The 17,048-nt window shown below is 33.8% G+C and overlaps 3 protein-coding genes across 9 annotated transcripts; all 3 read left to right on the top strand.

Annotated features, from left to right (window-relative positions):
• Positions 1-352: 352 nt before the first annotated feature.
• On the top strand, positions 353-3,397 carry LOC107903929 (26S proteasome non-ATPase regulatory subunit 10). Of its 3 annotated transcripts, none has more exons than XM_016830144.2 (6): positions 353-629; positions 1,209-1,534; positions 1,620-1,749; positions 2,323-2,447; positions 2,545-2,691; positions 2,909-3,397. In XM_016830144.2, the coding sequence occupies exons 2-6, from the start codon at positions 1,349-1,351 to the stop codon at positions 3,041-3,043; spliced, it is 723 nt and encodes a 240-aa protein (XP_016685633.1). In that variant the 5' UTR covers positions 353-629; positions 1,209-1,348; the 3' UTR covers positions 3,044-3,397. The 3 variants fall into 3 exon arrangements, with proteins under 3 accessions (XP_016685633.1, XP_040948849.1, XP_040948850.1); XM_041092915.1 differs by having other exon boundaries at positions 484-629; positions 1,128-1,534; XM_041092916.1 differs by having other exon boundaries at positions 494-629; positions 1,034-1,534.
• A 2,340-nt stretch (positions 3,398-5,737) lies between these two features.
• LOC107903930 (uncharacterized) lies at positions 5,738-7,913 on the top strand. Of its 2 annotated transcripts, none has more exons than XM_041092917.1 (4): positions 5,738-6,091; positions 6,384-6,473; positions 6,565-6,661; positions 7,468-7,913. In XM_041092917.1, the coding sequence occupies exons 1-4, from the start codon at positions 5,902-5,904 to the stop codon at positions 7,661-7,663; spliced, it is 573 nt and encodes a 190-aa protein (XP_040948851.1). In that variant the 5' UTR covers positions 5,738-5,901; the 3' UTR covers positions 7,664-7,913. The 2 variants fall into 2 exon arrangements, with proteins under 2 accessions (XP_040948851.1, XP_016685636.1); XM_016830147.2 differs by having other exon boundaries at positions 5,785-6,091; positions 7,496-7,913.
• A 503-nt stretch (positions 7,914-8,416) lies between these two features.
• Positions 8,417-14,770, top strand: LOC107903928 (protein GDAP2 homolog). Of its 4 annotated transcripts, none has more exons than XM_041092914.1 (15): positions 8,417-8,591; positions 8,982-9,422; positions 10,003-10,080; positions 10,280-10,335; positions 10,738-10,857; positions 10,965-11,035; positions 11,552-11,645; positions 11,822-12,025; positions 12,479-12,730; positions 13,058-13,166; positions 13,348-13,415; positions 13,677-13,746; positions 13,826-13,900; positions 13,986-14,077; positions 14,330-14,770. In XM_041092914.1, exons 2-15 carry the CDS (start codon positions 9,108-9,110, stop codon positions 14,403-14,405), a joined length of 1,680 nt encoding a protein of 559 aa, XP_040948848.1. In that variant the 5' UTR covers positions 8,417-8,591; positions 8,982-9,107; the 3' UTR covers positions 14,406-14,770. The 4 variants fall into 4 exon arrangements, with proteins under 4 accessions (XP_040948848.1, XP_040948847.1, XP_040948845.1 ...); XM_041092911.1 differs by having other exon boundaries at positions 8,430-8,591; positions 9,084-9,422; positions 13,986-14,078; XM_041092912.1 differs by having other exon boundaries at positions 8,430-8,591; positions 9,048-9,422; positions 13,986-14,078.
• The last annotated feature ends 2,278 nt before the right edge of the window (positions 14,771-17,048 follow it).

The raw sequence follows: 17,048 nt of genomic DNA, 5'->3' as shown, positions 1-17,048 counted from the left end.
AACCTCCTTATGAAATTGATATGCTCGAAATATGGAAACCTCTACACAAAATGTGTTCAATTTATAAGAAATTCTACCATCGAATATGAAATATAATTTCAAAATGTTGAAAAAGATTGAACATGACAAGTAAAAAAAACACTTTTAATAATAAGTGTTTTTCTAAAAAGTTTTTAAAGATAACATTATTATCTGCCGCAGAAAGATTGAATGGGATGTGTCAATTTTATTCCTGGATTCCCTTGTGAAATTTTATCCCGAAATACCCGAATGTAAGGTTAATGTTAGGATTTAGGGTTATTAGGGTCACGATTTTAAAAAAAGCATAATGGGAGACACGCTTAGCTGGGACGAAAACACATCGACTAGGAAGCGTTTTCAATTGAAGTGGTTGTTGGAGGCATTTTCCTATTTTCTCTACAAAGTTTATTTTCTTAAATTTTAAGAAAAATGGCCTAAAACCCTAATATTCTTTAATTTTTTTTTACCAAAAAGTAGTTTCATTTTCACCCCAACCCATTTATGCCAAAATGAGCTCCGTTTTTCAATAATAGTTTTATTTCATAAGCAAATCCGAACCCCTAGTTAAATTAAAGATCACTTTTGATTCTTCAGCTTTTGAAATTCAGGTACGTTATATATTATTTACATTAATCGAACTCTAAATTGTATTGGGTTTCGTCGAATTTTAATTTCGTTTGGTCAGTTGTTTACTTCTTTTACGAAAACTTTGGGCTTTAGGTTTAGGTTTCCCAAGACGTAACCGCTTAAATAATTGCTTTTTATTGCATTTTAATTAAAGCTTATCAAATTTCGGATGAGGAATTAGGGATGTCTTGTTATTCCTGTATTTTCATGGTATGTCATGAGGATGATTCGATAATTGGGGAATTTTTGGAAGGTGGATGCTGGTGATTGAAATAAATAGGTTAAAAAGTCTTGAAATTTGTTGTTTATCATTGATAAAGCTCTTGTTCTTTTATCAAAATATTGAATTTTTTGTGATAATTTTGTTATTTCGGGGCGGGGATAGTTTGAATCCGTTCTCTTTTTGGGGGTGTTAAAGTTTGAGTTTCTGGACTTCGGGCAAACCTTCCGTTAGGGACTCTGATTGGGAGCTGTTACAGTTTATCGGAAAGTGGCTACAGCCACAACCATGGGGGGAGTCCCGACTGACAATGTGGACTTTGTTGTGACCTTGGATGCAGAGAGTAGGTCTTCTTCGGAGTAAGCCAAAAAACTAATAGAGGAAAACGCATCTTTGTTAGTTCTGCCCTTCTATTCTTCTTGTTCTTGAACCTTCTTCTTTCCCGTACTTCTTCTTTTATCTGTAATTTTCGCCTCAAACATGGAAATTAATCCTCCAACTAAATCAGTTGAAATTAAAGAGAAAGACCTCTTCAAAGCTGCGGAGAAGGGCGATTCTTCCATATTCAAACCCCTCTCCGAAGACCAACTTACCAAGTCTCTTAAACTCCGGAATGAAGACGCCCGATCTCTTCTCCACGTCGCCGTCTCCTCCGCCCACCCCGAGGTAACCCCATACTTCTTTCCATTTCCTGAGTTGCCCTATCTCTATTGGGTTGATTTGTTAATGTGAAAAAATCAATTTGCATTAGGTGGTCAAACTACTCTCTGCCGCCGCTGATGAATCAGTTGTGAATGGTATCGATGAAGAAGGTTGGGCTCCCATTCACTCAGCCGCCAGCATTGGTAATTTGGAAATTATGGAAATCCTGTTGAGTAAAGGTGAGAAATTTGTATAATTCTGATTTTCCAAATTAATCCTAATGTAGAAACTCAGTTGTTTTGAGTTGAGTTGTGAATATATGTATGTGTACGTACTTGAATTGGATTAAGAATATTCAAGCTAAGTTTATGGAAAAGTTATGCTGTAAATTAGGCATTAAAGGGTGTTAATTTAGCATATAACTGCTACCAGATCAAATACTTTGTAAACCTTTTGTAGCTCTCATAAATCATACTAGATCTTCGATTCTGTTCTTTTTAGTTTAAGCTTTCCATTCTGCAAGATCATGTCCTAATAGGGTACTAGAAAATCGGAACATTAGAAGATTAATGTATCAGCATGTTCAGAGTATCCATAAGCTGCAAATCTATGGAATTCATTTGTGCATGTACATATTGGTTGAGAATCTTCCTGCTGGTTTATGGAAAATGTTTTTTATCCTGTAAGTTTCTTTATTAAGGGTCTTAATTGAGCATAAGCAGGGTTCTTTCTCTGATTGTTATCTCGAGTGTGCGAATTTTGCACTCAGCTGATGTTACGTATTGTTATTTTCTTATTTACTTTTTGCGAAGGAGCAAATGTTAATGTAAAAAATGATGGTGGCCGCATCGCCCTTCATTATGCTGCTAGCAAGGGATGGTTGAAGATTGCTGAACTTCTGATCTCTCATGGTGCAAAGATTAATTCAAAGGACAAGGCTTGTAACTTCACACATAAATCATTTTTTCTTATATAGGGGCTGTATCTTTCTTTTTAATTTCCATTTCATCAGTTGATAGTATGACTAAATGCAGGTAGGATGCACCCCATTGCATAGGGCAGCTAGCACTGGGAAGTCGGCATTATGTGAACTCTTGATTGAGGAAGGGGCAGAAGTTGATGCTACCGATAGAGCTGGAGAAACTCCTCTGATGAGTGCAGTTATTTGCCAAAATAAGGAGGTACTCTCTTTGAGCTTTGAGAAACCGAGGTTTAAGGCTCATGCTGGTGAACGTCATCTATTTATCATCGCTTTTACATTTGAGATAACCAAAATCAGTTCTATGCTACTATGGTGATTTACATTACTCACAAATTAAGATAGGGGAAACCTGAACATCTTATGAAATTTTGCGGACTTGGGGTATTCTTAGTCAGAATTGTTTCCTTTGGTGTCAGGTAGCCCTCCTCTTAATAAGACATGGAGCGGATGTGGACATAGAAGACAAAGAAGGATATACTGTTCTTGGCCTAGCTTCTAAAGATTTTAGATCGATACTGATCGATGCTGCCAAGGCTATGCTTGAAGGATGAATTTGACCATGGGCACGTTGATAGAGTGTGTTGTGCTGCTGACTAAAACCGTGTGTTTTCTGGAAAAATCTGAAACTTAGGGGGGAGGGAAAATACCACTTTATTCAGTTCATCTTGTGAGGAATATTTTGGAGTTGCACTTTAGTAGTATTTGAGTAATTATTTTGTTTCAGTTTCCCCTTCGATCTGCCTATAGGTTGCGTTTTTATTGGTTGGGCATTGAACTGAACTTTTTGGTAGATAGTCAATGGACTTGCATCTAAATATTAAGAGCCAAGGGCTAACACTATGTTTTCAAAATCGGACCGGTCAATCCGATTCATTTTAAATGAATTGCCTAGTAAGTTATTTGGATTTTTTTTTCCCTAAAAATGAAAATGTTGTCTCAGTTATGAAAATATAACACGGTCAAACACAATAGCAAATACTGTTCCCTCGATAAAAAAACAGTGCATTAATTAAAGAGGAAGTAAAGTTCCCTTTCAATAGAGAAACTTCAAACTAAAAAATATAAAAAAATAAATAAATTTTGTCATGCTTTGGGTCGGGTTGATGCAAAATTTTAAGTTTATCTTTTAGGCTAGGGTTCGGTCCGAACTAAAAAATGGGTCTAAAATTTTGTTCAATTTTAGCTCAGATAAAAAATACCATATTGGAGTTTGGCCTAAATTGGAGTTTGGCCTATCCGTATTACTTCATTTTAGATTATTTTTTTATATAAAATAGATTTAAAAAGTATAATACATTAAATACACTAAAAATATTAAAACAAATGTTTCCCGGCAAAGTAAAAATATATTAAACAATATTTTTATACTTGAATAACATCAACATAGTTACAATTTCTCAAGTAAATGCCTCTAAAATAATAGTAAAATTAACAATAAAACAAGAGTGATATAATATACAAACAATAACAACAAAATAGTATAAATATAATAGCAAAATGATTGCAAAACAATAACATAACAACGCAACAGAAAAAGATTTAGTCAAATTCGAGTCAAGTCAGGCCAAAAAAACTTGCTTGAGGCCCAACTCATTTAGAAAATGTGCCTTACTTTTTGTCCAAGCCCATTGTTCGAGCCTATATTTTTTTCTAAACCCTCTCATTTTTCAGGTGGACCTTCGAGCCTAGGTAGGTAGCCCGATTCATGACCAAGTTTAGTTGGCATGTTGCACTTGCATGCTCATTTTACGGAGTTTGTGACTAGTGCCAACAACCTGAGGGAGGTGAGAAACTGAAGAGGACAATGGCATGAAGGAAGCCGAAGCAACAGCTAGCAAACAACAGCAACGAGCAAGCAGAGGCACAAACCAAGAGAGGTAGCAAATCTGAAGGAAGCAGAGAGGCCACACCCTCAATGTCAACTTTTTCTTAATTCAAACTGGTGCGGCCTGATTAGAGGTGATCATGGGTTGGGCTACCCAGCCCGGCCCGATGGTCCGCCTAAAAATGGGAGGGTTCGGGTAAAAATATAGGTCCGAAATATGGGTTTAGGCAAAAATAAATTAGGCCCGTTTAGAAAATGGGTCGGGCCTAGGGTAAAACATTTTTGGCCCTGGCCCAACCTGACCCCGGCCCGAATTATATATTAAATATATATTTTTTATTTTTAATCAAATATATTTTTTAAAATTTAATATGCTATTTTCTTTTTAAAATATGCTATTTTGGTGTTGTAAAATTTAATATGGGCCGGGCTCGGGCTTAGCAATTTTCTTTTACGGACTTAGGTAAATTTTTAGGCTCATATTTCGGGCTGAGCCGGGCTTAGGCTCGGGCCTAGAAAACAAGCCTAAAATTTTGTCTGGATCTGACCCGAACCGACCCATAATCACCTCTAGGCCTGATACCTAGTTTGTATTTAAGAGTATTTTTTTAGTATCGCTTGGACATGTTGACAACATAACTTAATATATATATATTAACTTTAATTGACTTATTGATAAAATATGAGAGAAATTTTAGGTAACTCGAAAACATTATAAAAAATAATCCATTTTTAAAATTAATTTATATTTTATATTATTTACGTAATTAATCATTTTTAGTATTATTTTAATAAAAACCCACAGCTTTATATTCAACTAGAGGTCATGGGCCGGGTCGGGTTTTAAGCTCAAAAAAATTTCGGCCCGCGTTCTAGGCTTGGGCTCGGGAAAAAATTCCTCGAGCCCAGCCCGACCCGGCCTATTTTTTAATAAACACCAAAAATTTATTTTAAAAAAATAAAAAAAAATATTTTAAAAATATTTTAAAATTAAAAAATAAAAAATATATTTTTATTAAATTCGGGCCGGGCCGGGCCAAGCCAGGGCCAAAAAAGCGCTACCCGAATCCCGGCCTGTTTTCTAAACGGGCTTCATTTTTTGCCCAAACTCATATTTCGGGTCTATATTTTTACCCAAACCCTCCCATATTTCGGATTGGTAGTCGGGCCGGGTAGTATATTCAACCAATAAAAAGAAATATTATTTTAATATAAAAAGAAAGAAGTGGGTAACAGCATTATATTATTTTAAATATCTTTTTTTTTTTACTGAAAAGTCTGAAATGAACCGTTTCCTCCATGCCAAACCCCTTTTTATATATTTTCAGTATTTTTTTAACATGTAAACCGGTTGGGCCGGTGGTCAGGCCGGTTCGATCACCGGTCCGGTTATAAAATCGTTGGGTTAACATACTAAATCGAGCTGATGACCTACATCTTAATCCAATCCTAACCTAAACATAAAGTCAATTTTCATTTGTAGACTTGAAACTAATATCAACCGCTCATGGGGGATTCTTTTTTAACCCTCTTATCTTTACTTATTAAGCTTGTTCATCTCGAAGAAAAGCCAACAACCCAACAATGATTTGCTCAACAGCTTCCTCTCTCCCCATTTATTTTGATGAAAGAATCTCTATTACCTCCACTAAAATCTTGAAAACTTCTTCTTCTTCTTCTTCACCTTGTTATTTACCGTTGAATTGCAGTGTGTTACACAAGTCTTTTGTACCTTTGGCTGCTTCAGTTACTATTCTTCTGTCTCCAATTCCAGGTACCACTATACAATGATTTAATGTTAGACTTCCATGTCTTCAATTTGAGTTCATTGCATTGACTGTTTATTTCACCACTTGGGTAACTTGAGTTGCTTCTTCTTTTCCTTTTTCCTTTTTCCTTTTTTTTTCATTTTAGGATTTTGTTTATAAAATTCTTTCTTGGGTTGGATATGGTATGTTCATCAATTTGTTTCGACTTCCATAAGAAATTAACTACAGAAATTATTGAAATCCAAGGTATAGTTAAAAAAATGATTACTTGAGCTTCTGTGTTTTTTTTTTTTGCAGCCAAAGCTGGATTGTTATCAGGATTCCCCGGAATCGAATCAATCCCTGGTCCTCAATTACCTGAAATTGAGTTCCTAAATCGCTTCAATGGTTTGATTTATCGTTCTCACCATAATCCGTTGACATTTGTGGTTTGAATTCTAAAATTAGCCTTAAAAAATATTGGGTTTTGATTATGCAGAAGAAAACCAGAAGAAGTACGCTGAAGCTGATGCAAGATTCAAGTCATCTCCCTTGCTGAAGCAGCTGTTAGAGCGGTCAAAGCAGAACAAAGAAAAGTAATTCACTTTCTTTACCCCATATCACTATCAAAATTGCTTACTTAAACTGCATTACTTCAAATCCGGTTCATGCAATAGCCTTAAAAAGTGACATGAAATTTGAATCCGAGCATCTATAATCCCTTTTCCCTTTTATCCTCATACTATGAACTACTTGTCTCTAGAGGGAAGAATAAAAAAAGGGTGTGTTTGTTTAACTACGGGGATAGAAAGAGGTTGTAGATGTTCCAATCAAATTTACTAAATACGTCTCTTAAAGGTGTTTACATGAATCAACTGTAACTTATTAGTTATTGAATTTGCATTATCGATATGGAAGGGTTGTAGATTTCAGGATTCAAATCCCAAATTTACTGAATACTAAGAATAGTTGCATGAAGCAACTAAGCACATTATTTGGTTAGGCATTGAGATAGAATTGTGCTGTTGAACTTGCAATATTTCGTGTAAAGGAGGCCTTAGTATGGGGATAGGGGAACGATTGCAATGTTGAGAATCTAACTTGAGACATATCAAAATACCACTCATAAGGGTGATTGCATGAACTGACTGAATTAAGCTCTAGGTTCTTGAACTTGCATCATCTGATTAGGCATTGAGGTATAATTGTGATGTTGAACTTGCATTATTTTGTGTATAGGAGGCCTTAGTATGGGGATAGGGGAAGGATTGCAATGTTGAGAATCTAACTTGAGATGTATCAAAATACCATCTCTAAAGGGAGATTGCATGAACCGACTGAATTAAGCTCTAGATTCTTGAACTTGCATTATATGATTAGGCATTGAGATAGAATTGTGAAGGTTGCTGCAAATTATTGCAAAATTGCAGGAACAAGCAAGAAATTCAAGACAAGTACTGCATGCGCGGGGCGGAGTGGGGAGTAGGGGATTGTTCAGTGGAGGCAATGTCGCCGGAAGACAAAGAAAACTTCATTGCAATGTTGAAGGAAAAGGCTGGAATCAAATGAAATGGTCATTTCAATTTGCTTGGATATAGATCAAAGAAGAATGGGAAGCAAAGCCAACATGCAAGAACAAAATGTAATAGCAATGGCAATATATAGCCCTTTTTTGGTTTAAACATCCCCATTCTTCAAATCATCAAAATCCATACAAAACAATGACAGGATGAAAGATGGGAAATCATCCTTAAATCGAAAATTTGTATGCTTTTTAATATTTTTTTTTGTAGATAAAGTTTACCTTCAAGACTAACCATTAAAAGAAAAAAGGCTATTTAATTTCTATTTGCAAAGCCAAAATTGAACATTAAGAAGTAAACCATATGTGTTTTGGGTCCGGAATTCTTTTTATTTTTCTTGGTCCAATTCGTCAAATTATAGTTTTGATCCTATATTATGCACAAATTTGAAATTTAATTATTTTGGCAAAATTTGGTCTTTATTAGTTAGTACAAAAGGCTAATAAAAAGCACTTTTAATTCACTGTGCTAACATGTATATTTTTGTATTGGATAGGTGTTCTTTTAAGCAAAAATCATGCCATTCATTTATGCAAATAGAAAAATTATATAAAATTAAACTATAATATTTATTTTGAATGACCAAATTAAATATATAAAAAGTTAAGAGTAAAGGGACTAAAACCGTAATACAAAGATATATTATTTTTATATGAATCTGGTTTGATTTTCTCTAAAAATAGTTCTACAGGGAAGGACGGGACCTAAACGGAATATGCCGAAAATTAGAGGGCCACTAACATCATTAGTCAAACAAAAACCAACACAAAATGACAATCGAATAATTCTTTTTTGTACCCAAAAAAAAGAAAATTCCTTTTTCACCCAAATCCGTTTCTGGCCAAAATGAGCTCCGATTCAACAATAGTTGTATTTCAGAAACAAATCAGAACCCCTAATTAAGTTAAAGATCAGTTTTGATTCTTCAGCTTTTGAAATTCAGGTGCGTTATGTTATTTACATAAATCGAACTCTAAGTTGTATTGGGTTTCTTCGAATTTTAATTTCGTTTGGTCAATTGTTTACTTCTTTTACGAAAACTTTGGACTTTAGGTTCAGGTTTCCCAAGACGTAACTGCTTAAATAATTATTTTTTATTGCATTTTAATTATAATTTATCAAATTTCGGATGAGGATTTAGGGATGTCTTGTTATTCCTGTATTTTCATGGTATGTCATAAGGATGATTCGATAATTGGGGAATTTTTGGAAGGTGGATACTGGTGATTGATATAAATAGGTTAAAAAATCTTGAGATTTGTTGTTGATCAGTGATAAAGCTCTCGTTTTTTATCAAAATATTGAATTTATTGTGATAATTTTGTTATTTCAGGGCGGGGATAGTTTGAATTACCTTATTTTAATCATAGAATCCATTCTCTATTTGGGGGCATTAAAGTTTCAATTTCTGGACTTTGGGCTCACCTTCTGTTAGGGACTCTGATTGGGAGCTGTTACAATGTATCGGACAGTGGCTACAGCCACAACCATGGGGGGAGTCCCAACTGACAATGTGGACTTTGTTGTGACCTTGGTTCAAGTCCCGCGGTGGAGTGATGCAGAGAGTAGGTCTTCTTTGGAGTATGAGAATGGAGATCCTTCATTTTCAAATTCATTTTTCCCCGACCCTTTAAAGTCTCCTGAAGAGGAGAGTAGTAGAAATGGGATGGTATCGAGGTTTCCCGTTGATCATGAAATAAACTCAAAGATATACTTGTGGAGGGGTCAACCGTGGAACCTTGAGGTTGATGCTGTTGTTAATTCTACAAATGAGGTAAGCACTAGGTTTTCTCTATCCTACCCGATCTGTAAAAATTTGAGACATTTTGAAGATCCCATGAATTGCTTTAACCTTGGGTATGGAGAACCTTGCCTTTTTTTGCACCTACAAGTGTATGTGGTATAGTGAAGCAATTATGGAAGCACAATGATGAGAATAACTCAATTAGTAACTTGGAACTGTACCAAATTGCTATATGAGAATTGAGTTCATAAAAGGAATAATAGAAAAAAAGGGTTACTTTTTTTAGGGAGCCTAATTGTTTATCACATAGATGCACAAAACTTATCTGCATGGGCTCTGCATCTTCGTTCAAAAGTTAAGAACTGAACCGAGCTGAGTTTTTTTTTTTTCTTCACACGAGTATATTTAACCATTTGCACTTGTATATTTTCAGTTTATCTACCATTTTGTACTACGTTTGAGTGCCACTGGCAAGTTTGATCCTTAATGTTCTGATATGAGAACTCAGTTAAAGTTTTGACCCCTTTAAACACCTAAGCTCCTCACCAAGAGCATGTCATTAGTCAAAGAGGTAAATTTATTGATATGTTCTTTCCATGCTGGGTTGCAGAACTTGGAAGAAGCACACAGTAGTCCAGGTTTGCATGCAGCAGCTGGACCTGGTCTTGCAGAAGAATGTGCAACACTGGTATGCTAAAATGTTAATCAGGAAGAAATTTTATGGGAACTGTTAGCATGGATGCACTAAATGATCTGTTGCACCATTTTGATAGTTATGTCGTAAACTTTGGTTCAGTTTGTGGAAAGCTTTTGTGATTCTGAAGCAAGTTCTTCATTTTCAAAATAAACTTGAAGCAAGAATGACTAGATGTTGCTTGTATGGACAGGGTGGATGCAGAACTGGAATGGCCAAAGTTACTAATGCATATGATCTTCCTGCTAGGTGTGTATGTCCACATTCTTGCACAACTAGAGGCTGTCTAGATATGATGTTTTACAAAATATCATCAGAGACTTGCGTCTGCTGCTTCAATGAAGTTCTTTATAAATCAGATTGATAATGTATTCTTTGTTTATGTACAAAATGTAACACTTTCCTGTACAAAATGTAACAGCTTATTGCATGATGTCATCATCTCATCTGATCATTTATGGGTTAGTTTTGTGATCTTGCTGCATGTGGTTCTGAGCTAGCGTTGGGGCAGCCATACAAACTTGATTGTTATATTTTTCATTTTGGAATATAAGTATTTGATTTAGTTTGTACCAAAATTGTTACTGTTTAACTTTTAGTCATAAAATTGTCTTCACTGGAAACTGAGGGTTTTACGTTTCATATCATTAGGAGAGTTATCCATACAGTTGGTCCCAAGTATGCAGTGAAGTATCATACTGCTGCCGAGAATGCTCTGAGTCACTGCTACCGCTCTTGCCTTGAACTTCTCATTGAAAATGGTCTTCGGAGGTTGGTATATTGCAGATGCTATATATGTATTTTTTTTCAATTTGTTCATTTCGTATGTTGTTTCATGGAGTAAGATATTCAATATCCTTTGACATGTGTGAATGCAGTATTGCTATGGGATGCATATATACAGAAGCTAAAAACTATCCCCGTGAACCAGCTGCTCATGTTGCTATAAGTGAGAAAATTTCCCACATATTGCAGCTATTTGTCTGATTCTTTCGGTGATCTGTGAACTAAAAATCCAGAATTTCCTAATATATGTTTTGCAATTTTTTATTCATTATGTGGTACTTTTATTACAGAAAGTGGTGAATAAAAATTGAAGCAATTTTGCTTATCTCATCAAATGAACAAGACAATAATATTATAAGATATTATATTTTTAATATTTGCAATGGATCAATGCTAGTTAAGCCTCTAATTTTCCTAAGTTGACTCTTCCAGTGTGCTGTGAGAAATACAATGTTAAGAGTCATTGACTTCTGTGAAGTTTTCATTTTGTTCTTTTAGTTCTTTTTTTGACGTGCATGTTATCTGATATTTTGTTACTAGTGTATAGTTTCTAGAAGGGCTAAAGCTCTTAAAAAACCTCTCTGTTTGTTTTTACATGCCTGTGTTTCATATTAATATGCCATTAAAACTGTTTTTGAGGTTGAATATTTCTGGTTTCAAACTTTGTCCTTTTCTTCAGGAACTGTTCGGCGACTACTGGAAAAGCAGAAAGATGAAATCACTGCTGTTGTTTTTTGTACTGGCACGTCATCTGATACTGAAATCTATAAGAGGTATCATAGTATTAATATTCATTTCTACGACCTTGCAAAGATTGCTTGCTTTGTTTGAATGCATTGTTATACTGCCTTCCTGTCTTGAGGAATTTGTTGATTATTCTACTTCTTCTTTTGCTTAAAATAATGCTATAGGCATGAGGTGTCATCTCACTTAATTTTTTAAATTGTAGATTGCTTCCACTATACTTTCCTCGAGATAAGCATGAGGAGGAAGTGGCTATATCTAAGCTTCCTGCTGATGTCGGGGATGAGAATGGTGAGACTATCATTGATGAGCGTAAAATCAGAATAAAGCCATTGCCCAAAAAGGCCAACCCAAAGCCTTCTGAAGCTCCAGATGAACTGCCTGTTAGTGATGTAGGTTTGGTACGAAGGTCGGTTGCCTCAATTTCATGAATAAAATCTTTTACATTTCCCTACATTTTTATATTCTGTTCGTGGTCGTGGATTGGTTCGTAAATGCATCATTATGTGCAAATATTGGAATATAGGTGTAGCTACATCACAATGCACAATCTTGTGTATTTTTTTGGTTTCCTATGCTTTTTTTCCCCCAAAAGTATATTGGTTAATGTAGTGTAATAAAATCTTCACTTTCATTCAGACTTCTTTCAAGCATTTCCTAGTGATAATCAATTCAAATTATAATCAGAGTAGCTCCAATTCTATAGCTTGAAAGTGTAACAATTTTATCTCTGAGTTTTCATGGCACCTTTTATTATTCTCTTGCAATTATGGTGGTTCTGGGTTGATTATTATAAGTAGTCTTGGCCTATTTGGATTTCAATTCATTGGATGACCTTATTGGATGATTGCTTTTCTTTCAGGAATTCAAGTTACCTGGATACATATTTGGATCCTGCTTTCATGTCCTTGATCAAAGATCCAGATCAGAGACGGCAGGAACAGTGGGAAAAAACTTCTCAAGCACAAGGTGGTTGGAATTGTGCTAAGTTGCTTGGATTTGGTGATCTTGGTGGGCCCCCATTATCTGCTGCTGAAGAATACTCACTTCACTCTAGATACATTTCCAAGGCAAATTCTCTTAATCTTTCTGAAATTGCAGAGATGAAAATTGTGTAAGTTTATCATGTGTTTCTCCATTCTTATCTTGCCTATTGAGTTACCATTCCTCTATTATATTTTACTATTTTGGGGATTGGGTTAATCTTTACATTTCCATTAGTAACTTGGGTTCTTTACAGTCAATGTTTGTGAATACACTCGTGATGGTAAACAGTTCAAGTCTGTAGACGATATACTTTCCCCATTTTATTTGTTGACTTTACTAACTATATGCGGGACCATGTTTTATTTATACAATGAAACTCTTCAATTTCCATACATCTTCAGATTACCCCCCGGTCTTAATATAATGTTTAGTTAGTTTATTTGTTTTATCTCAGTTACCGTGGAGGGGTGGACAGTGAAGGTCGCCCTGTTATGGTTGTTGTTGGAGCACATTTCCTGCTGCGGTGTCTTGAGCTTGAACGCTTTGTTCTCTATGTTGTAAAGGTATTAGGTTTCTAGTTTCTTCAATCGGACTCCTAAAGTTTCCTGACATCATCTTATTTAGCTACTCATCATTAAACTGCTTAATTTTGGGAAAAGTTTTGTGGCTATGGGTCACTTAACAGTATATGTTTACTGAAAGCTGGCTTTTGAGCTAAAATCATCCTTTGATTATTGATTTCAGGAATTTGAACCCTTGATACAGAAGCCTTATACTATTGTATACTTGCACTCTGCAGCTTCTTTACAAATGTACGTATTGATTTTTGAGACTTTTTCCCTTAAAAGAATTACCAGGTTGGGCTTTAATTAAATTAAATGTTTGAATTCTTTAAACTGATTAAAGAAGCAATAAAATCAAACAAAACAGTTATGCCTTTTCTTTGGACAATAGAATCTAGATTTGGAAATTGCCTTTACAATTAATACAAACAATCCTTGGTACATTACCGTCATATATCCTTGTTTTAATGCATTTTCATATGTTTGTTTTCTGGTTTCTGGAACAACCAGCCAACCTGACTTAGGATGGATGAGAAGATTACAACAAATACTCGGTCGGAAACACCAACATAATCTGCATGTATGCAGCAATATCTATCCCATCTAATTTGAATATTCATATATAGTGGTTTCTTGATCCCCTTACTTTTGTTGTATAGGCAATATATATTCTTCATCCTACCTTTCACTTGAAAGCCACAATTTTTGCTCTGCAAGTGTTTGCGGACAATGTGGTACGTCTTAATTGTTCTTATAGAGGAGTGATTTACCCGTTTACAAATCTTAATGTAACTTGCTGTACTTGGAATTTATCTATAGGTGTGGAAGAAAGTGGTATATGTCGACAGGCTTCTGCAGCTATTCAGATACGTTCCTCGTGAGCAATTGACCATCCCCGATTTTGTGTTTCAGTTGAGTGATCTAGTTTTATCTTCTTATTATTTCAAGCGAAACATGCCATCCTTTCTAATACGTAACCGAGGGGCGTTCTTCTGCAGTGTTATAGTAGCTTAATCCTAATAATTTTGTCATGGATGCAATTGAGTAGTTCAACAGTTTTCAGGACCAATCTCATTCAATATGAAATGGATGTTTGCGAGTGAGAGGGTCAACTTAAAAAAGTAGAAAATGATTCTAATTTTCTGTCGATATGATGATTGCAGGCACGATTTAGAAGTGAATGGTGGAAAGGGTCTTATAGTGGATCCCCGGACGAAGTATGTATATCAACGACCGTAGACACGAAATATACGGTATCACCAGTTGATATTCCTGGTTTGGTTTCGTTTCAACTCTATTTGGTAGGCAGATTGGGGGGGGATTGGTGATTGTTTATGGTGTAGAAATAGCTATTTCTTGATTTATTAAACAATGATGTGCTTTTTTTTTTTATGTTAGGGAAAGTAATATTCTTGCATCATCTTAAGTATTAATTAAGAATATTTGGTGGGAGATCTGAGCTTTAATGTCTTTCAACTTTAATTCACTCTTATGAAAATCATTGAATCAAATCTCGTAAATGAGGATTATGGTTGGTGATGTCCGGTGTGGGATCATATTTATATTGTATGTATCTATTTGTTTCAATGTATTGAGTTTTCTAATTTTCCATCTCTTAGAAAACACTTTCTTGTCTTTGGATTCCATTTTTTCTCGGTGCAAGGGCGTGTTTGTTCGGATTCCACCGTAATATCCTGTTTATTTTCATTCCTTTTTTGCCCTTTAACAGCAACTAAAAATAAACCCAAATAAAAAATATAAACCAAAATTTGGGGAAAAAAAAACTTCATCTTCTACATCTTAACAGCATATCAGTAAATTGAAAACCCATCATCAATCAGTCGACTAGCATTACATGCTCTGAAAAGAAACACTAAAATAACAGAACATCTCCAGTAATCCTTAATACATATAGCAATTTAATTAATTAAAAAACTAAAACATCAACACATATAGCAAGAGGGGATAACATTCCTTTTTTTGTCCCTTGGATGTCTGTCTGTCTGTCTGTCTCTGAAAAGGGAAAAGTTTCACAGGTTGTATTATTGAGGAAAGAAGAATACTGAGAAAATCAATTGATTTGGGCGAAAAAGAAATCATGGAAGATGTTGGAGAGGTCTAATGATGGTGGTGAGTTGTGGGTGTAAAGATGGAGAAGATGACGAGTTTTATTCCTTTTTTGGGTTAAAAATATATTAAAAAGGATGAAAAAAAGCAACAGATGTCATAATTTAATTGGGGCATATGTTTTGACAGGTCAAATTTTAATACCGTTAATTAGAAATATTATATTGATAAACAGCGTCAATACCATATTAAAAAATTTACGGTTTCCAAATTTGACATTAAGCTTTAGTTATATTATGTTGCTATGTAATGTACGGCTGAGAAGAAAAAATCCGTCCATTCTAACGTCTTTGGACGGTTTTCAGTTTACAACTTAAAAAAAAGATAGTTATTTGAATCAAATTGTATTTTATTTTTAATTTAATTTTAATTTTATATAATACAAAAATGAGTAAATTACGTTTGTAATCACCCAATTATTGATAAGTTTCTTTTGTCACTCAAAAATAGTCATTCAACTATTTGATTTTTCTTTTGGGTCACCAACTGTTAAATGGTTAATAGAAAGATGATATGGCAACTTTTAACATAATGACAATTTTAACCCTCAACATTTATAGATTGTGTCTATTTAGTTTTTATTTTTTTTAAAAAATTTAATCCTCAACATAAATGTGTAATTTAATTTTTTTTTCTTTTCAATTTTGCTTATCTTTGTGACCCTTCACTTAAAAAGTTAAAAAAAAACGAATCTATCAACTAATTTTGATTAAAAATATACCAAAAATTAAAACTTCTACAAATCCAAGATAATAATTTACATCTTTTCTTGTTCTTTTAAAATTAACCCTCAATGTCACAAATAAAAGTAAAAATGTGTAAATGTTGAGGGTTAATTTTTTGAAAGAAAGAGTAAATTGACGTAATATATAAATATTAGGGGTTGAAGTTACTATTATGCCAAATTTAGAAGTTGTCAAGGTATCCTTTTATTAGTAATTCAACGGTTGGTAACAAAAAAGAAAAATTGAATAGCTGGGTTACCAAAACAGAATAAGTCGAATAGTTAAATGATAATTTTGTAACTTTTCATAGTTGGATGATCAAAAAATATATTTATTAATAATTAGGTGACTACCAATATATATTTAAAATTTGTCTAAAAATATTTATGAAAAAAGTTTTGAAACTTTACCAATTTGTATTTAAAAGCCATAGAACAGAATTTATTTTATGAAAATAAAAAGTAAAAATGATAAAAGATTAAGAAATGAAGGAAATTATAAGGGCGTTTTGAAAAGTTCAAAAAGAGAAGTGATGGAAGTTTAGAAATTCAAGACTGCACTTTTCTTTTTCGTATTATATTTATTAAAAGTTATGAAAACTTTTTTATTTGTATTTTACGAGTTAATCCCAATTCTCTCTTTTTTTTCTTATCTATTGGACAATTTTAATTAAATTAATTAATTTCTTTTTAAATGAAAGAAAATCCAGAAATACGATAATAACCGGTTCACCTTAAGATAATGAAATTTACAATTTTGATTTTTTTATTATTATTAATATTTAATCTTTCTATTTTAATTAATCCTGCTCGTTAATTTTTCTTAAAAAACATTTCTAACTAGATTTACTAGATCAATTTTCAAAGCCCCTTTTTTTCAAATTGACCCAATTTAAGAAAAATAACCGATTAATTATTATTTTAAAATATAATGCACTAAAATAAAAAATTTCTAACATTAAAAATGTTTATATTAAAAGACACTAGAAATGTTTTATTGTACTAAATATAATCATTATTGAACATAAATG

This window comes from Gossypium hirsutum, chromosome D05, assembly GCF_007990345.1.
Source record: "Gossypium hirsutum isolate 1008001.06 chromosome D05, Gossypium_hirsutum_v2.1, whole genome shotgun sequence".
NCBI classification, from domain to species: Eukaryota; Viridiplantae; Streptophyta; class Magnoliopsida; order Malvales; family Malvaceae; genus Gossypium; species Gossypium hirsutum.
Note: the sequence above shows the minus strand (reverse complement) of the source record. Positions and strands in the feature narration are given on the sequence as shown.